This window comes from Nyctereutes procyonoides, unplaced genomic scaffold, assembly GCF_905146905.1.
Source record: "Nyctereutes procyonoides isolate TBG_1078 unplaced genomic scaffold, NYPRO_anot_genome, whole genome shotgun sequence".
Taxonomy (NCBI): domain Eukaryota; kingdom Metazoa; phylum Chordata; class Mammalia; order Carnivora; family Canidae; genus Nyctereutes; species Nyctereutes procyonoides.
The window spans coordinates 5,548,411-5,574,256 of NW_026575125.1; the positions used below are offsets into that span (position 1 = coordinate 5,548,411).

Below are 25,846 nucleotides of genomic sequence, written 5' to 3' on the forward strand. Positions count from 1 at the left end.
GTGTCAGGTGGGCAGCAGCATCCCTGGTCTCCACCCCCCAGCTGCTAGCAGCACCTCCTCCTCTCTGGTAGGACAACCAAACATGTCCCCAGACATTGCTGAATGTCCCCTGGGAGCAGCCAAATTATTTCTGGTTGAAAACCACTGCACCAGTGCAACTAAGGAAGTGAATTTTAAATTTTATCTAATTTAAATTAAAAGATATTTATAAAATAAAAGATACTTATTTTTAAAAAAGATTATTATCTAGACTGTTATATAATTATAATCTAGACTGTTGACAAATACGTAGGGACATTCAGAATGTTTTTTTCTGAAAGGGCTAAGGATAGGTTGAACAATTAAGCTTTCGATTTCTTTACATATAATTATTTGCTGTCTTCAACTCACAGCAGTGAGGGCGATCCAAACCTGGCAGTGTGTTAAAAGGTACAAAATTAATAATAAAAGGAAACAAACAAACAAAAAAAAACCCACCACAGGGGTTTTCTATCCATACCTGCCACCCAGGGAGGGAATAATGAGACAGAGAGATATGTACCAGCAGCAGGTCCAGAAGCAAAGGAAGAAGTAACAGCCGTAACCACCCCAAGCTGTTCGCGCTGGCTGCAGGCCTCTCCCCACTAAGCACTCACACCACGCAGGAGCAGGTCCGATTGTTCTCGGGCAGCAGGAGCAGGTCCGAATTGTTCTTGGGCAGCAGCAGTGCCCTGACCTTGCAAGCTCTACTGCTGACCTGCTCAGGTCGCCCCTCATTCCTATCGCTGGACTCTGAGCCAACCCCAGGGTGTGCGAGTGTGGTTCCGAGGGTTTATCGGATACTTTGAAAAGTTCAGGGAGTAAAAACAACTGTCAAAACGAGATAACTGTGGTAGGTTTGGGAACCCTGTAAATGCCTTGAGAGTTCAAAAATGAGTCCAAGTTCAAAGGGAATATTGCATCTCAGACAAACAGTCTCCCTGGAATCACAAAGGCAACTGAACCCCAGTGCCTAACAGACATAGATGTCTGTCTTTCCAGATCTACATTCCAAAAACTAGACAAGATATTGCTGGAAAGAAACAATACTCATGATGGTGAACTACAGTGAAAGTTCGTATTTCCCCTCCAAGTTCTTGCAGGGTGAATCTACTAACAGATTCTGATGCCGGGGAAAGTCATTTAAAGTACAGAGAAAGAGTGTGGGCTCTGGAGATAGAGTCCTGCCATTTTGCCCACAAGCAGCCAATTTCAGGAAACTTGGACAAGCCTCATTCCATCTGAACCCAGCTTTCGAAACTGTAAAATGAGAAAAATCATAGCCACTTCTTGGGTTATTGTAAAAACTGAAAGGACATCTTTCAGAGCATAGCAACCCATCTATTCTTCCCATCACACATTCTCCAAGCCTCAATCACACTTTACTGAGTGGCCGATCTTGGAGCTCGAAGACACAGAAAAGAATGAGATCGCCCCACCCACCCTTCAAGGAGCTCCCAGGAGCCCGAGAGGCTGGAACCACAATCATTCATCTCAGGAAGACTCCCATCTATCTAAGGAGACAGACACGTAAACACCAAAGTAGATGAAAGTCCACATCGGAAACACACCACTTAACTCTGGGAGCAACTGGGACTCCATGGGTCATATAATCTGGAGGGAAAATGCGCCTCTGAGTGAACAGTGACCAAAAGAACAAAATAAACAACTCACTTTAATGTGAAACAAAAACTGTCAGGCATCTGCAAGGTTCAAGGGCTTTTCCAACGGACAAATGGTTCAAAAACACTGATTCATGGGGTACTTAACTCAAGGGTCATAGAGATTGCATGATGACACTCTCCAACAGTTGAAAGTCAAAATAATAATTAACTGAATAAAAACCTGGCTTTAAAAGATGTGCACTATGCTGGGGTGCCTGGGTGGCTCAGTTGGCTAAGCATCTGCCTTCAGCTCAGGTCAGGATCCCGGGGTCCTGGGATCGAGCTGCACATTGGGCTCCCTGCTCGGTGGTGTGTCTGCTTCTCTCTCTCCTCTGTCCCTCCCCTGCTTATGCTCTCACTCTCGCTCTCTCTCTCTCAAATAAATAAAATCTTTAAAAAAAAAAAAAAAAGATATGCACTGTGCTAAATGAAATAAGCCAGGCTAAAAGGACAAAACCTGTATGACTGCACTTACATGGAGGACCTAGTGTAGAACAGTTCATAGAGTCAGGAATTAGGAGGGTGGCTGTCAAGGGCTGGGGGAGGGACGGAGTGAGCAGTGGGACAGAGTTTCTGTCTGGGATGATGCAAATGTGCAGATGGATGGGGAGGAGGCTCACACAACAGTGTGAACGTACTTCTACCACTGAAATGTGTACTTAAAGGTGATTAAAATGGTAACTATTTTTTTTTTAAGTAAGCTCTATGCACAACATGAGCTCAAGCTCATGACTGTGAGATCAAGAATGGAGCCCCTAAAAGAGGAACTTTTTAATATTCTGTATATTTTATCATGGCAAAAAGAAAAGATGAACAGCACAGTTATGCAGCTCTGCTAGCCACAGGGCACACGCACACGTAACGTAAACATGTACACTTCACACCTACGGTCACCTTTGCATCGGGGCAGGAGAACAGCAGGAAACACCTTGGTTTCATCTCACAGTGCACCCCGCTAACAGAAAACAAGCAGCCCTAAAAACTGGCCCAGTGTCATGCACCTCTGCTCAGGCTGAAGCAGCACGAAGGAAAGAACACAACACGAGCAAAGAGCCGACACTTCCCTCCCCGTGGCGAGCTGTGGATATGATACTTAAACTCACTCCCTTCCTCTGCCTTGTACCCATGCCACCCTACGGTGTAAAGTGTTCCATTTGTCTTGTAGTCACGTCAAAGAAGCTTTTCTGGTCGATGAGCAGACTGCTAACAATGAGAGACTCTTTCCCTCAACATAAAAGGAACTTGTCTCTTAGACACAGTATCTCCTTTTAAAATAATGGCAATAAAAGTTTCTGGAACTCAGCTTGTCTGAATGAATTTTAGTTTGTGGTGAAATAAAATTAACTAATGGCTTGGGGCACAGACTAATGTCCATTAGGAGCAAAAAAAAAAAAAAGCTATAGTAACACACAGTAAAATGGAAATTTCACTCAACCACATGTAGTAACGGTTGCCACTAATTAGCAAAATTATTCTAGATGTGATGCTACCCGCCCCCACCATGAGCTGCAATATTCTCAACTTAGTGGGTTAGACTCTTGCTATGCAAAACACAGTCCACGGACCAGCAAACCCAGAAACTTGGAAATACAAAATCTTGAGCCACACCCAGACCTGCTGAATATTAATCTACATTTGGACAAGATCTCCAGGTGATGCATTTTAAAGTTTAAAAAAATCTGGTCTAAACGAGTGACCCCCAAAGCTGGGGTCTTGACACAAATGCCCATTGTACGATGTTGTATGACACGACACCAGTAATTTGTAGTCTCTCGTGGCAAAAACAGTCATTAAATGTCAAATAAATAAACCTGGGCAAATCCTCGACTAGTCACCTAAAATGCAAATCTCACATGTATGCATCTTTATAAGACTTCTTGACTGGAAAAGGAAGTAGGGTAAGGAAGGAAAGATTCAGCCCAAGCCAGAGAACTGCCCGGTGGCATCCCTGGGATAATGCCAAGACAATAAGCAGAATAACGTAAAATAATTTAAAATTTAAACTGATAGAAAAAGGATTTTCAGCAGAGCATTATGCATATAGCTTTTGTTAAATAAACATGACCCGAAATTTCACACATTAAAAAATTTACAGTATTTCATCCAATTGAGTTGCACTAAGCTCTCCTTTTTCAGAGTAGTTTCACAGCCACGAAAGTGCAACAGGGCACTGTTTTCCATTACAGCTAAATATGCAAGGACTCAGGTATGATGCTAAAATCACTTCTCCTACCTGTTCATTTTCATTTGAGATTTTGAAGATACAAATAAGTAAAAATTTATCCCTATTACTGGCATTATGTGAGTGGATCTGAAAAAAACGTCTATTAAAACTAATATTTTATCATTCTAAGTGATTTTCCTACAAGGCAGACTGCATGCTGATCCCAAATGTCCTGTCTAGAAGAGGATGGCCCATGACCAGAACTATATACAGTTCTCTGTCTCATTGATGTCACTCGGGGAACTGTGACTTGTGTGGCCAATGGGCTGTGAAGTGAGAAGTAGCAAGTGCCAGTGGGAGCAGAAGTTTTAAGAGCCATCCCAAGGGTCTTTTTTTCTTTAACCCCATCAAAATTAGCACAAATGCCAAGTCCTAGCCATCAGGTCAAGCTACAGAATCTATTCCCTGTCTAGACAAGTCTACTCACCTAGTAATTTTATATGGAGCAATGAAAACCAGTATCAATACAAACTAGTATGATATGAAGAGGAATATTTATTTATAAGCCCTCCAGGGAATATAGCAAAATCTACTGTTTGAGAAATTATCCAGCCTCTCAACATCCTGTCTTCTTCATTCTCTTCTCTTTATAGCCAAACTACCAAAAGCAGGGATCACCATAGCCTCAAATTTCTCCCTTCCCACATTTTTTTCAACTAGCATAAAGTCAGGATCCTGTCCTCCAGGCTCCCCTACACCCCCGTTTTCAAAGTTACCATGGACCCTGGGGTCCATTTCACCGTCCCCACATCTGACTAGCCATGGGACTTTCAAAAGGCTATTCTCTACATCGTATCTGGCACAACAACCAAAGGAAGTTAATATTTTCCCTTCCCTTCTCAGAAAGATGCTTTAAAAAGCAAATGGTATTAATTTATGTGAAGATGTCTGCAAACTGTAAATCTCAAGCAAATGAAAGATATTAACTTCATAACTGAAGATCAAGCCAAAGTTGCTATCAACACATTTCAGAGGGAATCTAAAAGTAATAAAAATGTCAAATTACCACTCATGTAAGTCAAGGACGTGAGAGACTCATACTGATCACAGGGTTTTTCTGAGAGCACAGAATTTCAGAATTCTGATTCAGACTAGTAAATTTTTATCTAACCCACACCCCATCCCCTCATCCTACTGAACTCTCCGCAAGCATCGGGTCAGGCACATGGATGGTACATAATTAAAGCCTGACAAATGTAAAGTGAGCTAAGAAGGATAAACAAAGTACAATAAAGGGGGACACTGGTAATGAGGTTCCACGTGCAAACACACAGAAACAAAACCCTACAAGACGGACAATGACTGTGAAATGTAAACACAGCATCTTGTTAGCACACAGCAGAGAATGATGAATTGGTCCTAGGACTGAAGAAATATAAATAAAGGTCAGGAAAGGCTGCACAGAAGAGACATTCAATCTGACCAGTAACGGAAAAGACTCTCACAGCAGAAATCCACGAAATGGACACACCCAGCTTCCAGCACCACGCATAAGGAACATGAAAGTCTTAACTCTATCTTAACTGCAAATAAAAAGCCAAACAGACTTAAAAAAAATGAGTCTTTTCAGATCCGCAACACAAGGGAGAACACAGAAGGAAGTGTTGCTCCCAAGATGGGAGAGAAGGACAGATGCACACAGAGAATCGTGGCTTACTGAGAGCAGAACGCATCTCAGGAACCTATCCTGGCATAAGAAAACCTGAAGTGTGATTGGCAAATTGCTGGAGGCTGATTATGATGAATCTGGGAGTTAAAAACTTCAGGGGGACCCAGTGATAAGGAAGCCCCATGATGTTGTGAAATTTACCTGTAAGAACCCAACCAGATTATCATAGCAAATATTGGAGAAAGATCCTCGCAAGAGTCTGCCAGGCAAAGGGGAAAAAGAGCCACTTTGAAATATGCCAGATTGGCCTGTTCTTCTAGGCAGTGCCTGCCTTCTGGGAGCCCAGTTAAGCAGACTGATGGAGTATTATCAGGGCCTACGTGATCTGGGAAAGCCAACTGGCTTTAGCCATTCTGTCAATGTAACGGAGAACTTTTGAAGTTTACAGCCCAGAGCACAGGCTCAGTAAAAGACTAAGACCTAATCATAAGCTGTCGAACACTTAAGCCTCCACACACACCTCCCCACCACGCTACTAAGAGCCAATTTACAGCAGTTCCTTTTTACCTGGTGGGTCGCATCCAGCTATCAAGAAAAAATTACCAGGCATACTGAAAGGCAAAAAACACTATCTAAAAGGAAAAGCAAGCATCAGAACAGGATATGGCAGGGATGCAGGAATTATCTGACCAAGAGTTTAAAACAACTATGATTCATAATGCTAAAGAGTCTAATGGAAAAAGTAGACAACATGAAAGAACATATAGATGGGCAATGTCAGGAGAGAGATGAAAATCCCAAGAAAGAACCAAAAAGAAATCCTGCTAGAGATACAACAAAAACAACACACAAACAAAAGAAAACCCTGGTAACAGAGAGGAAGAACACCTTTGTGATGGACATGCTGGTCGATAAGGACACGGCTGAGGAAAAAATCATATCAGACACCAACCTATGGATCCAGGAAGCTCCGTGAACAACAGGCAGGACAAAACACTCTACACCTTGGCATCTCCCTCTCAAAGTACAGAAAATCAAAGATTTTTAAAAATCCTGAGAATACCACGAGAGAAAAAAATACTTTACCTATATTGGAACAAAGATAAGAATTACAACCAACTTCTCCTCAGAAACTGTGCCAGCAAGGAGAACAGATAAAAATATTTAAACCTTTGAGGGCAAAAAACCCCACCAACTAGAATTCTGTACCTGTGAAATTCAGTTTTGAAAGATAAGGAGAAATCAAGGCTTTCTCACACAAACAGAAACTGAGGGACTGTGTTGCCAGTAGACCTGCCTTGCAAGAAATGTCAAAAAGTTCTTTAGAGAGAAGAAAAATAATATAGGTCAAGAACTCAGATCTATATTACATAAAGAAGTTTAGAACATCAAAGAAGGAATATGTGAAGGTAAAATAAAATTTATTTTTCTTGTTCTTAATTACTAAGTTTGTTCAATTTAATTTCAATAACTTAGTGTATTTCTGGGGCGATGCATGCTTGAGCTACAACAGAGGGGATGCAAAATGGTCTGAGAGATGAATGTCAAAGACTTTACAGAAAGATGGGCATAAAGGTTGAGGAGAAGAAGGCATGAAGGGGGATTCTGAGGCTTTTAGCTCAAGTAATGGAGTGAATATTCACGTTTTTAATTAATACTGAGAATCCAGGGAGAGACAGAGGTTTGGTGAGGGCAAATAAGCAACTCAGACCCCATCAATGGAGCTCGTGAGCCACACTGTGTGCCCTGGATGCCAAAGACCAAACTTTCCACCAAGCCACTCACCATCTTTCACACCAACAGCAGAACTGTGCTCAAAGCAAGACACAGTAACTCCAAGAGTTTCTAGAGGACTATCAACCAGAAATGACCCATATGAATAGAAATACGGCAGCAGTTTATGTATATGTGGATGAAGGAAGAGCAAGAGGAACACAGCAGGGAACGAAGGGACACTTTGCTGGCCAAAATCAGACTTCTCACCCTACCTTCCAAATATCAGAGAGCAAATGCCACAGTCCCATTTCTGTTAGATTCTGGTAATTCAGGAAGAGATGCTTCAAATCTCTTCTTTAAGTGTCTTAATACTGGATTTATGGTATTATACATGCATCACTGACATTATCCTGCCAGCCAAGGAGACTGCAGGAAACTAGTAGTGCCTTAGTCTCGATCAAGACACAGCCTTTCAGCAGAATGACAGCTAACGTTATAACATCAGGGGATATCTGCACAGCTGCACACACGCATGGAGGTGTGATTTCTTTCTTCCAGATATTGCATCAGGATTGGGCAGGAAATGGTTTAGAAGTACCACAGAAAAGCTTCCCAGTGGATGCAATTTAACATTCCATCAGAGTTCACTTCTCCTTATATATTCTCCATTACCACTGGGAAAACAAAAGTTCTAAGGAGTTACATTGCCTTTTTGTCTCAAAATGACAAAGAAATGAAATAGGGAAACATACACAGAGCGCATAGGACAAAGGTGGGGATGGGATCAGGAGGGGAGACTTTCCGGAGCTTTAAAATACAGCAAAGTGTCTGCCTCGAATTTGTCCTGGGTCTTGGAACGACTATCCTTGTTTAGAGAGACTATCCTTGTTTAGAGAGACCGAGCAACAGGTCTCTTTGGTGATCAGAACACTTTTCGATGCTACTTCATGCAATACTTTTGAGTTGGCCACGATTTACAGTTGATTAGCCTGCATAGTTGAGTTGCTTTCTCAAAAGATCCTAGGAAGGGATTATTTCTGTGCCCAAAGAGCCCTAGAGAATAGGGAGGGCTGCTCGCGGCCGTAATGTGAATTCCCCGGACTCGGTACACTGTGCTCATTGAAGCAGATAAAGCAAAGTTAAAGAAGCATTTAGTTCTTCAGAATGCCAGCCTTAATCAGTATCTTTTTGTGGAAGGATTTAGGAGGAGGGGAGGGTTATCCTTAGTGCAGGCATTATTTCCTCATACAAAAAGGGAAAATGTGCATACAGTTGGATGTAAAAAGCCAAAGCTCACATGCCCCCCTCCCCTCCCCAAGGAAAAGTTGCTGAACACACACTCCCAAACGCTAAGGCATGAATCTTCACAGCTTAATAGTCCTGGAGCCATTGTGCACTTTCTCTTGGGAAACGCAGCTCATTGATCTGCAACCGCCCAAGTTCAACCTTTCAGCTGTGAGAACTGGGAGCTGTACGGGCATCAAAGCCCTACCTTCATCAGCAAGCAGAGCCCAAGGAGAGCTGTGTCCCCAGGCAGCGCTGGGCAGCTCTCCTTTTACTCTCAACAATGCTGCCATCAAGGCACATGAGAAAAGTCTGCAAAAGGCTGAATCGGCCACATCTGCAGGCGGCCGAACTCTTAAAGTGATCTTTGCTTGCACAGTGCAAGGCCTGTCCTGGCCCCAGCCGCTTTCAGAGTTCTTCCGGTAAACGGTGTTCCTTCCGTGCAACTTGATGCAGAATTAGTCACTTGTAATCACTTGAAATGCATATTGTTTAATAAGGCAATGCCATGTAATCCCATTTTTCTAACCACCAGCAAATTTCTCCTGTTTGTCTCTGCCTTATCCCCAACCTGTCTTCCAAAGCGAAGAGATACGTGGACGTGCACTGAGCTCTTGCCATCATGAAAATCACGTCATGATCCCCACCATCACTTGACTGGAGTTTCCACTGTAGTTAAAGAAGCTGAAAACCCAGTTTATCAACATATATTTCTCTACGTTTAAAATTTTCAGTATGGACTCCCATAGCCTATGGCAGATTGAGAAAGCTCTGCATAGAAATCAACATAAAGAATTACTACTAATAATAATGGAAAGAAGACAGAAAGAAAGACATCTTTACAAAGTCCACACTTTAAGTCATTTTTTTCCTCCACACAAACAGAAAATGAACTCACCCACATTGGTAGCTATGCTCTGAAAAGAGCCAGTTGAGAGAAGTCCTTTCTTTATTGTGTAGTTTTAAAGACTATTCTTTGACCTCTGCTATTTATGACTTAAGATCTGTGAAGACAGGGCCAAAGCCCTTTGATTCCAAAGGGTGCACACAAACAAAAGCTTTCCACCTTTGCTCCACTTACCTCATTTCCCATCAGAACACGTTTATGCTGCATTCCCCCGGGTTCATCATTTAAATTGCGTTTTCTTGTTCCTTTTGCCCAGTTACAGCCATTACCTAATTGACAAGTGGCAACCACTGCTCCTTTTCCAAGTATGATGCCATAATCATCACTGCCCAGTGGAAAGATTGTTGCTATGAATACAGGTGTCTTGTCACCTCATCTTGGCTAACTATGAAATTGTGGATGAAATGGTCCCAGAAACCAAAGGACTCATCAGGCATGTTTTGGCCTCAACATGGCAACCTTCTAGTTGTTGTTTAATGGGTTTATGAATTTATCTATGGCCATTTTCACTCTTAAAGGCATTTAAAAACAACTGACCAAGATCCATAAGATACAGCCAAAACACAAATCTTAGGTGTGTGAGAAAACCAAGATGAAGGGAAAGAAAAACAGAGACAATAAACAAGTAGACGGAGTCAGGAAAAAGCTAGTTTCCAAAATATATGTGATTAATTTCAGTACCCTTGTTAAAGGTAGGGTATTTTATTTATCTTTTAGCTTTCTAACAGCCAACTCAAGGGGAAAACACTATTGGTTAAGGTACACAGTATCCACAAGAGGGAAAAAAAAAAACTCTACCAAACCCTACCAATTTCTAGGGAAAACATAATGAGTATTGATGATGCAAACACAATGAATGCTTTCTAAAGTTGCCTTCTAAGGAAGCCATAGAATAACAGACCAATGTCTGCGAGTTCCTCAGGGTAGTCCCAAAGGCTGGGGTCTCTGAGCCTCAGACTGGCTGAGCCTCAGAAACTGTCGGAGACAGTTTCTGAAAATGCTATATACGCTGCACTACAACAATATGCATTCAATAAAAACCATTCATTAAAGAACAGTTTTGAGATGGGAAAGTAGAAAGTTTAGTTCTATAATCAAGACATAGATTGCAGAGCATGTGGAAACTATATATCCAGCAGGCTTATGTAAAGATTGTTTCTCCCTGGTGACTTCCGGTGGCACGAGACTACAGCAAGTTTGATACGCTGCTCCTTGGCGAGTTTCAGGAGTAGAGCGGCTTTGTTAACATGTCACTGTCATTTCATAGTCAGCAGACTTTTGTTAGCTCAATATCCACTGTGAAAATTAAAGATCCTAACAAAGATGTTTGAGTAAAAAGGTAATGCAACCTCTGCGTAGACATGAATCGAAGGGAGTACTTGACAAAGATCTTCCTTACAAAAAAAATATTCTTCTCTTTCAACCCAGAAGAAAATAGAAGGTGTGCCTCAGTTGTATATCTCATATAGTATGGCCACAATAATTTATTTCTAGGCTGAAAAAGAACTTAAAACAAGTGTCCAGCTTAGTCATCACACACACACACACACACACACACATACACACACACACACACACACACTTCAAATCACCCAAAGAACATCATGCTTTGAGCAATCAATCTTACAAGGGAGCACACTGACCTAAACTAGTTGCAAAATGAATATACCAAGGTAGTTGTAGTATTTGGGTGTCATTATTTATAAGGTGATGAAAGTTCTCCTGAATCAAATAAATAAAAGATAAGAACTTTTGAGAAAGGAAAATTAGTTTGCAAAAATTAGCCTATTTTTTTTTTCAGGCAAGTTAGGTAGCAAGAGTGTATACTTGTTCACTAGTATAAACAGAGTTGAAACTGAAACCTAGATTTCAGGCACCTAGCTGGCACAGTTGGTAGAACATGAGACTCTTGATCTCAGGGTCGTGAGTTTGAGCCCCATGTGGAGTGTAGAGATTACAAAAAAATAAACTTAAAAAAAAATAAAATAAAACCCAGATTTATTTTCTTGTAACGACTGTTCTCTTAAAAACATAAAGAAATCATGTTTCCAAGGCAAATGACGCACCAGCAACAAGTCACATTTTCTGAGAGGAAATCCTGTGTATAAGTAGGTAAAACAACTAGACTTGACCAGTCAAGGATTACCTACTGGATAGGGACCAAATTATGAAAATAGCTAAGCAAATGCTGACAGGCTAAATCCCATTGAGAGTTTTTGCTCCACCCCCTACCCCCAGAGAATATTTTGACAAGGACCCTTCTTGGGGCAGGTAGGGCAACAAAGGACGATCATGTGTATGATGCCCGCAAAGGTGCCCACCCTGGTTCCTGTCTAAAACCTGAGAGTCACCACTGTTGGTGCTTTCTGCCGGCCGCCAGATTACACCCCAACATCTTCAAGCAATCGGCGCTCATCCATGCTCTCTGTGTCCTCTGATGAATACATTACAGCTTCAACACATCTGTCAGACCATAATCACCATGTAATGCATCCTGACTGAGATGTTTTTCATATGTTCAAACAGATTCCCTTTCTAAAGCCAGCTTTCAGGAACCCTTCTTCAATTGTGAACCAAGTAAGAGTTTTCGTTGGCATCTTTTTTCATCGGACAGGAGGAGAAATTAGAAATTATTAGAGAGTAGGCAAGGGTGCGAATAAGGACTTACACAGAGGTGGCTTTTTCCCTTCCACGGGTCTCTGCTTTGAAGTTTCCGGCAGGTGGAAGAGGCTTTCACACCCGTAAAAATTGATATGGAAAATCGGAAACACATTGGGCTATTAACATGTCACATGTTGGATTTAAATCTAAATAAGAACCTGTTCTTTTCCTTACACGTTGATTGTGCTCTGAGTCTAGCAGGAGGCTTTGCATGTTCTTTCAGGCTAGTTTCTAGGTTAAAAAAAGCCTGGAATGTTCCAGCTACTGCAGGCTAATGATCACCCAAAAGCACACTAATATGTTTGATAAAAGTTCCCAGCATGAGGGCAGAAAACACTTACCATAAGAATGACATGTGAGGAGAAGCAAATCGGTGACACCAGTTCAGGCTGCCTTCAATGCTGGAGGCGGCAATTAGAACTGGGAGCTCGCATTCCAGGAGGCTGGGGCAGACGGAAGGGGGCACAAATCTCTTAATTGTTTCAACCATTAACTCCTCGACCCACCTGCATTATCGCTACCAGGGACGCTGCTGGAAGCCTTCAGCCTTTCTCACACAGCTAAGCTCTGCTTCCTCACCATTTAAGAAATGGAGTTTTGACTCTGGATGCTTACTTACCCCATTTATAAGTTATTTTTGTTTGCTTCGTATTCTCTCACCTTTCTCTCTCTCTCTTTTTTCCATCTCTGCCTTTACATCAGAGGTGGCGTCCCTGTGCATGTTCCCTCAGAGCAACACTGGACAGAGTACTTGACAATGAGGTTGCACAAGGAGCCCTAACCCAAGCAAGCTTGTTGGTCAACTGATTCCTACCTGCATTTAGCCTGTGAAGTTCAATGACTCAAGTATCCCTTAAAAGGGGCTTCACATCTCTTGGTAAGCTCCCCTTTGGGAACCTAAAATCATGCCATTTTCTGGCGTAAGGTGGTAAGAGTGTCAGTCAAGTTTACATTCAACAATCCGTATTAACCGTGCTAATATAATGTCGTAGATACAGACTGAGTTTTCAAGAGAACACCTGCCCAACCTTCAAGCACCTACCAATTTCTTCTCATATGCATTCCATGTACATTGTAATTCTACCACTGGTTTAAGGAAATGGTAGAATGAGCCTCTCTTCTCTTCCCACATCATGACATCCTATTGATTCTCTCCTGAGAATTAATGTCATGGAGGCACCTGGGTGACTCAGTGCTTGAGCATCTGCCTTGGGCTCAGGGCATGACCTGGGGGTCCTGGGATGAGTCCCGCATCAGGTTCCCTGCAGGGAGCCTGCTTCTCCCTCTGCCTGTGTCTCTGTCTCTGTGTGTCTCTCATGAATAAATAAATAAAATCTTAAAAAAAAAAAAAACCAAGAAATAATGTCATGATTTTTACTCATGTAAATAGCACTGGTACCACAATAAATGGAAATCATCATACCACTTGGAAGTTTTCGATAAGAAGCTATCTGTTCCAGGGATACAAACCTACACTTCTTTGACAATCACTGCCAATGGTGGCTTTGCGTATGAAATAGTGGGTAATTCCCAAGAGATACCAGTGTGTTAGGCAAGAGATGCTCAATATACATCAACTTTGTCTTTGAAGTTGATTGTATAAAGTCAGAGAAAACTATAGGACATCAGTATTACTATAGGCTTTAAATGTTGTAAACTATATAAAACACCTGAAATTTTCATCCACTGTTTATTAGAGTTGCAAAGTAAAGGATGTTCTTGGATATTCAGACACAGTGCATCTCCATGTGTGCCTGAGTTTTTCATTTCCCTCCTTAAGATATGTTTTCCTTGGGCTCTATGGATTCACCACATAAATGATGGAAAGCATCTAACACAAAACAAAAACCTTCAATGGCCACATTCCACTGTGTTTCAGAGGTTTGACCCTTATCCAATAAATTTCACAGATGTCAAATGAAGCCGTCCAGATGTTCAAATGGTCATACAAGCAAAACCAATATTCCTCACCTCTAAATTTGGCTCTGAATAAACCTGGAACATGATGAAGAATTTGGAGTTGGAGCCCTTGTAAGAAGTGAACTCCCACTGAGATGAAAGCAGCATGCTAAAGCACCAAGACAGGCCCTAAATTACTGCTTTTCAACACCACTCTCAAAACCAAATGGGAAACACGGCAAGAGAGTGAGTTATAACACCCAAAAGGAGAAGGATGAGCACCATGCTTCCCACAGACAGGTGGGCTGTCACCCGGAGTGCCATACCTAGGTACAGAGCAACACAGCATAGTGTGAAAAGATGAATCTTTTATAAAGTAAATGCATGACCCTCGTGCAAACACAAACTGAACATGTGTCGATGATTAGATTTAAACCAGGAAATATTCCAAGGACCAATAATATGTCACATTTGGTTCGAAGGAGAATTCCAGGAAATATAACTATAAATATATTCACATACAACTAGACATGCTGGACCGGATTTACAGATAGATGCAAAATGGTCTATTCATGGGCGAGCATCAATTGCATTCCGCTGGTCACAATTCATTTGCATTTCCATGGACCAGAATCATCTGCATTATTATCAGCTTTCTTCCATTTGCAGACTAAGAAAATAGCTCAAAGACAAGGAACAATGGAGATAACCTGGAAGGGTCTAACAGAGGACGTCCATTCTGAAGTCGTTTTTGTTTTGCTCATTTTGAAGTCCCTCACAATTTTTGCTGGCTCTAATAATCCCATTTTAACACTGAATTTTCAAAAACTATGATGTCTTTGACGTTTTCTTACTATTGTTTATCATGCATTCATTCAAAAATCCTCACACACCAACCAACAATGTTCCATAAATGATGTTAGAAACTGTCCATTTTTGTTTGAGTTTGAATACATCAAGATATGTCTTTGTGCTGAGAGAAGAAAGCATTTTATTGTTTTGTTTAAGTTTGGTTTTGCATACGTGAATGCAATGGCATAGAACAGATTGGCAAACTATCACAAATGGCCAAATGCAGCCTGGCACCTGTTTTTGTACAGCTGGTGAGCTAAGAATTGTTTTTACATTTTTAAATGGTTAGGAAAAAATAAAATTTCATGATATGTGAAAATGACATGAAATTCAAATTTCAGTGTCCATAAATAAAGTTTTATTGGAACACAGCCACACTCATTTGTTTATGTATTATCGATCACTGATTTCATGCATACAATGGCAGAGGTGATAGTTGCCACAGAAACCTTGGGAGCTACAAAAGATGAAAATATTTACTATCTGGCCTTTTCTGCTGACCCCTGACATCAAGTATTGGACCCTAATTACAATGTGTGTGTGGAGAATGAGCTTCCCTACACCAACAAGCCATTCTGCTCCATTCTGACACCACCTACCTGGAGATGGCATCGGATCCCACAGTTAAGTCCTGTAAGACTCTTGTCCTCCTACTGCCTCAGCTTGCCATCTGTGATTCTGACCACTGGCTAGAAGTCAGAGATTCCCACAAGCCCCTCCTTGAGTTCAAGTCATTTCCTAGAGTGGCTCACAGAACTCGGAGAAACATGGTGATTACTACATCACCAGAAGGGGTTTAAGTCAGGAACAGCTAGATGGAAGAGATGCACAGGGCCAGGCCTGGGGAAAGAACATAGGGCTTCCACGTCCTCTCCAGGGCACCACTCTCCCAGCACCCCAATGTGTTCATCAACCTAGAAGCCCTCCAAAACCCTCCTTTTGCGTTTTTAAGGAGGCTTCATTACCTAGACGTGATCAAGTAAATCACTGGCCACTGAAGACTTTTTTTTTTTTAAATTTTTATTTATTTATGATAGTCACAGAGAGAGAGAAAGAGGCAGAGACACAGGCAGAGGGAGAAGCAGGCTCCATGCACCGGGAGCCCGACGTGGGACTCGATCCCGGGTCTCCAGGATCGCGCCCTGGGCCAAAGGCAGGCGCCAAACCGCTGCGCCACCCAGGGATCCCGGCCACTGAAGACTTAAGTCCTGCCCATCTCCCCTCCCTGGACATATGGGGGTGGAACCAGAAGTTCCAAAACTCTATGGCCATGTGGTTGGCTCCACTGGCAAACAGCCTTCATTCTCAGGGGCTTTCCAAATGTCACCTCATTAATATAACAAAAGACATCTTTACTGTGCTCTCCACTTAGGAAATGTCAAGGCTTTTAGGAGCTCTGTGCCAGAAATGGGAACAAAGACTAAATATGTATGTATTACAAATCACAGTATCATTGTACTGTGTTTAATAGAATGTCACACCTTGAGGGGTCCCTGGGTGGCTCAGCTGGTAAAGCATCTGCCTTCAGTTCAGGTCATGATCCTGTCTTGGGATCAAGCCAGAATCAGGCTCTCTGCTCAGCAAGGGGCCTGCTTTTCCATCTCCTTCCCCTCTCCTTCTGCCATTCCCCCTGCCTATGCTCTCTGGCTTTTTCTCTCTTTGTCAAATAAATAAGTAAAGCATTAAAAAAAAAAAAAAAAGGAATGTTGCATTTTAAAAAAAAAAGAAGCAATTAAGAAAAAAAGATATTCTCAAGGCGACTGGGTGGCTCAGTTGGTTAGGCATCTACATTTGGCTTAGGTCAAGATCCCAGGGTCCTGGGATGGAGCCCCACATCGGGCTCTCTGTTCAGTGGGGAGCCTGCTTCTTTCTCTCCCTCTGCAACCCCCTACTCATGTTCACAATCACTCTCTCAAAGGAATTAATTAATGAATGAATAAATATATAAATAAATAAAATCTTTAACATGAAATGAAAGAAAAAAAGATATTCTCGACATGATAGAATGGATCATAATGAGACAAAATACCAGGGTGTCCTGCCCACCAATTCAAGTCCCCTGGCAAATACTTCAAAATCATCCCTGGTCTTCAGAGAAATCATGCCAAATGGAAAACAGGTTCTGGGATTAAGACCTTCCACTGAAGTGGAGGTCGCCTTTGGCAGGATACATCTGTGTGCTAGGATCAGATTCCCTATCTGCATTATGAAAGAATTACCGTGGAATATTCCTAAAATCCTGGATTCAGAATTCTTCTGTCCATCCTTCCTACAGTGATCCCAGTGGTGTGCATCATTCACCTTCCCTCACCTCCATCCATCTAACTCTGACCACAGTCTAAAATCTAGAAGTCAGGGGTTCACTCAAATAGTTCTGTCCTTTGTACTCAAATATTTCCATTCAGGTGAGTCATGAGTTATGGGGTGTAAAACCTCAGAGGAACAAGCAGAATCTGAAAGGAACATGCTCACTTACATAATAACCAGTTAATGCATGAATTCAGAGGAAAATCCAGGTGGTAGAAAGAGGGGAGAGCTATAATTGGGAAAGAATTATGGGATCAGCAAAGAGCAGAGAAAGGATGGATTCTAAAAACGTACAAATAGCCTCGCCGGTGAGAGAAGGAAAAGGTGGGTTATGTGCCTGTCAACACAATACTGGGGACTCTTAAGGGATCCTGTGACAATTTTTTAAAAGGAATGAAGATTTTTAAAGGGGGATTTGCTCAGCAAGCCAAAAAGGTAAAAAGTAAGAGCAAAGACCAAATGTGCTGTTATATTACTTAATCACGAGGGTCTGGGACATAGGAAATTCTCAATGAGTATTTGTTGCAACTGAAATAATTAAGCTCTATTAGAACAAGTAAATGAAATGTATTTCAAAAAAATAAAAAATAAAAATAAAAAAATAAAAAAATAAAAAGAAATGTATTTCAAGAAAATATTACAATAAAAACATAAATGAAAGTCCTGAACAGCCATCCCATTACAGTCTATGGGAAAAAATTAGGAAATTCACATATTTGGTATAGAAAAATATGTTATTTAAGAGACAGATTAATTAAAAGAAGTTCTTATGTACATTGTCAAAAATTAATTTTTTATTAGGACATTTTATTAGGTTTTTATAGCACCAAAGTAGTATTTATCCCAACAAAACGTATTTAAGATTGCTTGGATGAAAACATTAAGATAAAAATTCATTATAAAGATTATTTAGGTAGAATATAAAAATGTTTTTCTTCTCTTTTATGCCAATGGCATATGTTTATGGTCTTAATTAGAAACAGATGATATTATTTTTTGTTTAGATTTCATTTAAATTCAAGTTATTTAACATATAGTGTATTATTATTTCCAGGGGGAGAATTTAGTGATTTGTCAGTTGCATATAATACCCAGTGCTCATTTCATCACCTGCCATCCTTAACTATCACCTAGTTACCCCATTCTCATCCCCCTCCCCTCCAGCAACCCTCCATTTATTTCCTAGAGTTAAGATTCTCTTATGGTTTGTCTACCAGGTGATCTTAGTATCTAGTTACTACTAGAAGTGAAGTTCTGAAAGTAAGTTATTCTAAAAGGTGTCATTTTTGGTAGATTTGATATATTTAGAAGGTTTGCCCGAAATCGTCCTAGACTGACACTGAGCTCAGATGTCAATTTTGCAAACTATTTTGGAATGCCCAATAGCAAATCATGTTCCCCTGAGCTATCTGTCCCTCTCAAAGTGAACAATCACCCAAATGGAAGAATTTCTAAGGAATTCTTTTTTCTAGGCTTTTGTCATGTATCCCTGAATAGAGCTGAACCTGCTGAGTGGGTCATCTTTAGACAGCATCTTGTTACCTTAGCATTGGACAATGGAGATGTAAAAGGAAGAAGAAGGTAGGATTCTTGCCCTAGAGTTGGGCCACAATGTTTCCAGGAAGCTACATATTTCACAGTAGCCATGAGAATGGTTCGGAAAAAAACCCCAGAGCACCAGGACAATCAACTGCTGCCCTGAGCAAAGGATCTCTTGTGATATTTTTATGGTTCTCTAAGACTTCAAATGTGTGGGGTATATAATGGGAAAACCACTGGCTTCTGATTCCATCACAACTCAGTTCAAATTCCATCTCTGGTAGTTGCTAGTACTTAGTAGCCGAGTGACACTGTACCAAGATCATCAAACATTCCTAAGTAAGTATCTGTGAAAAAGAGATAATCATGCCAATTACAAAATCAGGACTAGGTTCACTAACATACAAGTCCATCTTCATAGAACAACAACAAAATATAAAAACAAAAACAAAAAACTCAATGACTTTAACATAGGAAGTTATCTGTCTTTCATGTGCAAATAATTTTAGAAGTCCAGGACTTGTAATGGCAGCTCCACGGTATCAAAGACCCAGATGCCTTCTAAATATCTTATTGGTTATTCTCAGACTTGCCTCCACCTTTAAGGCTACACTCACGGACCAAGACAGCTGCTGGAGCCCCTGCATCCTATGCAGCAGAGGACAGAAAAGTGGAAGAGCCAGTGAGTACATTTTCTAGCTAACTCACTTCCCTTTAGAGAGGCATTTCGGAAAAAAAGGAAAAAAAAAAAATAGAGAGGCATTTCAAAAGTCCTTCACAATCATTCCAAGTATATTTAATGGGCTAGAAATAAGTTAGATGGCCATATTTAGCAGCAAAAAAAGCTTTGGGAAAGAGCTTTGCTCTTTGCTGCAAATTATGCAGATGCTTAATTCTAGATGGTAATACGCTCAGGTGAGGAACCAGGTTTTGATTAGTAGAAAAGAAACTGGATTAATCGGAGGCAAAGAGCATCACTCACCTACTTTATATGGAAAGAATTAGAATTCATATAGGTACCAAGCCCCTGACAGCGCTCCACACATACCACATGCCCAGGAAATCATACATTTATTTTCTGTCATATAAGGAAGTAAAACTGTTTAGAATAGAACTGTGGGGTTTTTAATTTTTTAATTTTCATTATTATTATTTTTAGTGAAGATAGAACAGTGTTTCTAATTTATTTTATAACACCTAAATTGTATGGACCAGGGTTCTCATCCTCAGCATGATGAACACTTGACCAGATAACTCCTGCTGTGCAGGGCTGTCCTGTGCATTGTAGATTGTTTATCAGCATCCCTGACCTCTACCCATCTGATGTCTGTGGCTTTCTATCACCAGCTGTGACAACCAAAAATGTCTCCAGCCATTGCTAAATGTCTCCTTGGGAGCAAACTCACCCCACGTTGAGAACCACTGCCTAAATCTACAAAGACACTAAGTCACTACTCTATATGATCTAGGAGTTGAGTGGTGCTAAAGACTTTTGAGTTTGTAGTGCTGATTTCATTATGGAGAACAGAATATAGGACATAGGTGCAGATTTTCTGAACGAATAATAAATAATCTTGCAAAGTTACACAGATACAAAATGGATTATATATGACTTTTTTCATAAAGATAATGCAGTAAAGATGTGCTCCAGGGGCATGAATAAAATGTAATATATAGATTTCATTTATTCATTTCTTCATTCATCACAAATGTATGTTGAGCAACTAGTAGGTGTCAAACAGCATTCTAAGCTATGACAGTAAAGGGCTCCACAGTGAACAAAGAAGACAGAGTTGATGCCCATAAAGAATTTACTTTCTGGTAAAGGAGACAGAGTCTGAAAGAATAAAGCAATGGCTCTCCAAATGTTATATCAGGGTGTAAATGAAGCGTGTAAAGCAGGGAGGGAGTGATCTGAGAAAGCAAGGCTGAGAAGGTGCACATGTGCTGAGATGTAATGAGGGCGGGTGGTGAACTGGGTGTCTCTCTGAGGAAGGAGAGCTCTGGGTGCAGAGAAGAACAGCCTCAAAGGGATAAAATTAGGAGGAGATCAAGTTGGAGAGAAAGGTGGAGACATAGGGCCAATGTTTTGGTCTGAACAAGATGGAAAGATATTAAATGGCGTAAGGTAGCAGTATGATTCAGCTTATATGTTTAGAGGGTCTTTCCCGGAGCCCTGGGGAGACTACACTATTTGAAGCAAAAGCAGCAACTGGGAGACATGACAGGATGCTCATGAATGGTCCAGGCAAGAGATGATGGCACACTGGACAAGGAGCAGGTGGGAGGGCAGTTAGATCGGAGGAAGAGATCATATTTGTAGACGGTAACCAGAAATGATGAGTGTGTGTGGTTTCCATAAATTACGCGATCCTTATCTTTTCAAATATATTCAGGAAGTTATATCATCATTACTTCCAGGTCTTATTTTGTACTCACCTATCTCAATATTTTTTCAAAGCAGATTTTCAAGTTGTTCACCTCTGAGCAACACAATGCAGAAGGTAGTGTTCCAAACTTTGGCACCCTACTACCCCTCTGTTGAGTGATTCCAGGACTGTTATCAAATACATATGTGCCTGAATGTCCCCATCTGTAAAATGTAGTTACTATCACTCACGTTTCACGTCATTAACCTAAAGATTAAGACCAAAAAACGTCTAAAGGCTCTACAAATCTCAAAAGAAATGCAAAGTATAATTATCTGCAAATGTATCCAGTAGTGATAACACCCGAAGGAGATAAACTTTGATTAACATGTAAGATTCATTCCCAAAGATTCAGACTCAAGACAACCCTTTAACTTATGTCAGCTTTGTACTATATTCCAAAGTTTCTGTTGGGGTTAGCTGAGACTTATTAACGCATTCTTGCTTTTAGGCAAAAGGAATTATTTCTTTTCTTGTGAAATTCAGTCTCATGTCAGCCTTGATCATTCAATAAGAAGATACGGTTTAACAATCTGCAGGCCCAGTAGGGGGTGGGGTGGGTTCTTTAATTAGGATACTGAAAAACATAGTTCAAATGAAACTTTTCTATGCAAAGTTCTTTTAAATGGATAAAAAAGAATTAATTTCTTAATGGAATAAGGCAAAAAGGGTTACTTAAATAAGAGATAATACTGGTAATTCACATAATGCTCAACTAATATAAAACTGCACAGAAACACTACTTAGGAAATTTCATCAGCCTCATGGCATTCTCTCTTTCTCTCCTTCCCTCTGTGTGTGTGTGTGTATGTATGTATGTATATATATATACACACACTTTCCTTTAATGGTGACATAAACAAGTTCTTCAACATTCTAGCTGAAGAACAATTAGTATAATAGATCCTAGGAAACGTCTTATCAAAACAAATGTTTATGTTATTACATAAAAAGAGTAAAAGTACCATAAACCTGACATTTCATTCTGCTCAAGATTTAATTAGCAAGTCAGAGCTAAGCAAAGCTTACTTTCACCAAATTATTTCACATTTACCTAAGAACTCTGTTCTATTTTTACTAATATGCATGTGTACTAGATGATATAATGCATGCATGCATGTTGGAATGGATCATATAATAAAGTTTTTGGTTTAGAAATGTTATTCTAAAATCATTTACTGTGAAATAATGTTTGAAAGACCTCTCAAAATAATAGTGTTCTCCATAAATATGGTATTTCAGTATTATGTGTTGCTCAGATAAAGTTTTAGTTATAAAATAAAGGACTGTTTCAATTTTAGGTCTAACAGCAATGTTGATGAAATAAACCTCATCAAATATTATTATGATCCCAAAGTTGCCAATATTTTTAGCCAATGGTAAACTTTATTCATTTATATATTATTTATTATATTATATATTATTTATTCATTTATATATTACATGTTACAAATATATATATATATATCCTTTTTCAAAAAATTGCAATGCTTTAGGGTTGAGGTAAAATGTATGCTATCAAATGTATCAATGAATATAAAGACACCTTTTGAGTGTGTGTACACAGCAAGTACCACCTAAAAATGGAAAACAGGCCTTATAATTTAAAGAGTCAAATTATTTAACCAGTAATTCTGGAAGTTCTACAAGCAATTCCAATTTGCATGTGGATGGCTGGGCGCATTTTCTGCAAATATTCACCACTTCTGCAACATTAGCTGAGTGTCCTACAAATTAAGTCCATTCTGACACCATGTACCTCGCAACACTATCAGATCCCATGGCTTAAGGGCTCGGCCTACAAGCTTGTCCCCACCCCGCTCCCATGCCCCTCTCCCCATTTCAAGGCCAATCACAAGTCCCGGCCCATGCTTCTGCAACAACCCATGCTTCTGCGACAACCCATGTTTCTATGGAACTGCTGTAGATGGGTGGATCCAATCGACCCCCTTGTTAGCTTCCATTCATTCACTCGGGTGGCTCACCAGAACACATGAGCAACAGTTTACTTACTAAATCAGTTTAGACAGCTTTATTATAAAAGGATGTTAGCTCAGGAACAGGTATGGGAAGAGATGCTCAGGACCAGGCAGGGGGACATGGCGAGGAGCTTCCAGGGACACCATCCGTCCCCGAATCTACATCTGCATGTGTTTAACACCCTGGAAGCTCTCTGAACCACCTCCTTTTCTGTTTTGTTTTAAATGGAGGTTTCATGAAACGCCGGGGCACCTGCACCCCGATGTTTCTAGCAGCCATGTCCACAATAGCCAAACTGTGGAAGGAGCCTCGGTGCCCATCGAAAGATGAATGGATAAAGAAGATGTGGTTTATGTATACAATGGAATATTACTCAGCCATTAGAAACAACAAATACCCACCATTTGCTTCAACGTGGATGGAACTGGAGGGTATTATGCTGAGTGAAGTAAGTCAATCGGAGAAGGACAAACAGTGTATGTTCTCACTCATCTGGGGAATATGAATAATAGTGAAGGGGAATATAAGGGAAGGGAGAAGAAATGTGTGGGAGATATCAGAAAGGGACACAGAACATAAAGACTTCTAACTCTGGGAAATGAACTAGGGGTGGTGGAAGGGGAGGAGGGCGGGGGGTGGTGGTGAATGGGTGACGGGCACGGAGGGGGACACTTGACAGGATGAGCACTGGGTGTTATTCTGTATGTTGGTAAATTGAACACCAATAAAAACTAATTTATAAAAAAAAAAAGGAAAAAAAAATAAATAAATAAATAAATGGAGGTTTCATGAACTGGGCATAATTGATTAAATCATTGGCCGTTGGTGATTGATTCAACCTCCAGCCCTCTCTTCTCCCTGGAAATTGGGGGGTGGGCCTGAAAGTAACCAGAATGTGTTTTCTCCTAAAAGGTTTTTGGATTAAAAAAATTAGAGACAGAAATAAGATGGGATAGAGAAAAACTGATATATGTATCTTGATTACGGTGGTGGCTACACTAATTGAATCTACATGTGATGAAATGTCCTACCTAGAATGATGTACAAACATTGTCAATTTTCTGCTTTTGACATTGTATTACAAACAAGTAAAGTGTAACTGTCGGTGGAAACTGGATGAAGAACACATGTAATTCCTATGCAGTCTTTGAAACCTCCTGTGACTCTATAATTATTCCAAAACTAAGTTTTTAAAAATACTGATACAGTTGTAGGGAACATACCTTAGAACATTGCTTGTGATTCTGGCACCAAACCAGGGAACCATTGTTCTGCAAAAAGAAAAAAAGAAATATTGGTTCATTAAATAATTTTCTAACTGATAACTACATACTGTGAATGTCATTTTTCAATATCATCATTAACAAAAGACCAATTTTGCAATCCTGATGTTCTCTTCCCAAAATAGAAAATGTGTTTCTAATGTATGTCCAATTTTGCCCTTGACTTCATGACAGACACAAAGACATATAAAATAATAAAGATTTCAAGCTGTCTAAAAGGAAAAGTGTCCTCTCCCAGTGTGCTGAGCTATGAAATACAGCAGGAAAATGAACACTAGACATTTCTCCTGTAGTAAGCAGTTTTGATAGATTTACAAGTCAGAGGCTTTTCATCTCGACCAGTTCATAGGAATAAGGGTTTGAGCTTGCAGGTCAGATCTGAGAAGGCTCTCTTTCCCTGTTACTACTGGATGTGTAACTATGGACAAGGAGCTTAACTATCCTTAGACCTTACAATTTATCCATCTTGTAAAACAGAACAATATCTCATGCATGAGGTCAGTGGCATAAGGAAATAATACACAGACATCATTTAGCATGGCCTGATATTCTCTCAGTATGGAACAAACATCACAACTATGGTTTATTATGTCTAACATTAGCACTTCTGCTTGGAAACCTCTCATTCCACATGACTAACATCTTGGTCACGACTTCTCCTTTGGCTGGGATATATCACATCATAGTGTGCTAGGCTGGGGTGGTTGGTAGATATAGTAAAAGCCATCAACCCACAATTTAGATGCCATGGCCTCCAGTTCTTTGAATATGATATAATGTATGTGTTGAGATGCCTGGGCGGCTCAGTGGTTGAGCGTCTGCCTTCAGCTCAGGTCATGATCCCGGAGTCCTGGGATCAAGTCCTTCATCGGACTGTGGGCACACAGGGAGTCTGCTTCTCCCTCTGCCTGTGTCCCTGCCTCTCTCGGTGTCTCTCATGAATAAATAAATAAAATTTTTAAAATATATAAATAAATAACCCATCTCCTCTGTCTGAAACTCTCAACTTTGCATTTTGAGAACATCATCTTCTATCCATAGAATGAGACTGTTATCTGTTCAGAGAAAATTAAACCAATACATCTTTAAAAAATATTTTTATAACAAATTCACTGAGATATAATCCATAGACATGAAGTGCATTCATTGCATTCATTTAAAGTGTACACACCGGGCAGCCGCGGTGGCTCAGTGGTTTAGCGCCGCCTTCAGCCTAGGGCGTCATCCTGGAGACCCAGGATTGAGTCCCACATCAGGCTCCCTGCATGGAGCCTGCTTCTCCCTCTGTCTCTGCCTCTCTCTCTCTCTCTCTTTCTCTCCCCGGGTCTCTCATGAATAAATAAATAAAATTTTTAAAAAATTAAAAAAATAAATTATACACACCAATGGTTTGTACTAAGAAGTATATTCCAAATACTAAGAAGTATATTCACAAGGCTGTGTAAACATCACCACTATTTAATTTCTGCACATC

General features: G+C 40.4%; 1 protein-coding gene across 1 annotated transcript in view; it reads right to left on the reverse strand.

The window, feature by feature from the left end:
* ANOS1 (anosmin 1) overlaps positions 1-25,846 on the reverse strand; it is a 186,618-nt gene that overhangs the window by 126,189 nt on the left and 34,583 nt on the right. Inside the window, exon 2 of the mRNA XM_055337416.1 lies at positions 24,313-24,360. Within this exon, the coding sequence (XP_055193391.1) occupies positions 24,313-24,360 (48 nt within the window). The remainder of the gene's footprint in view (positions 1-24,312; positions 24,361-25,846) is intronic.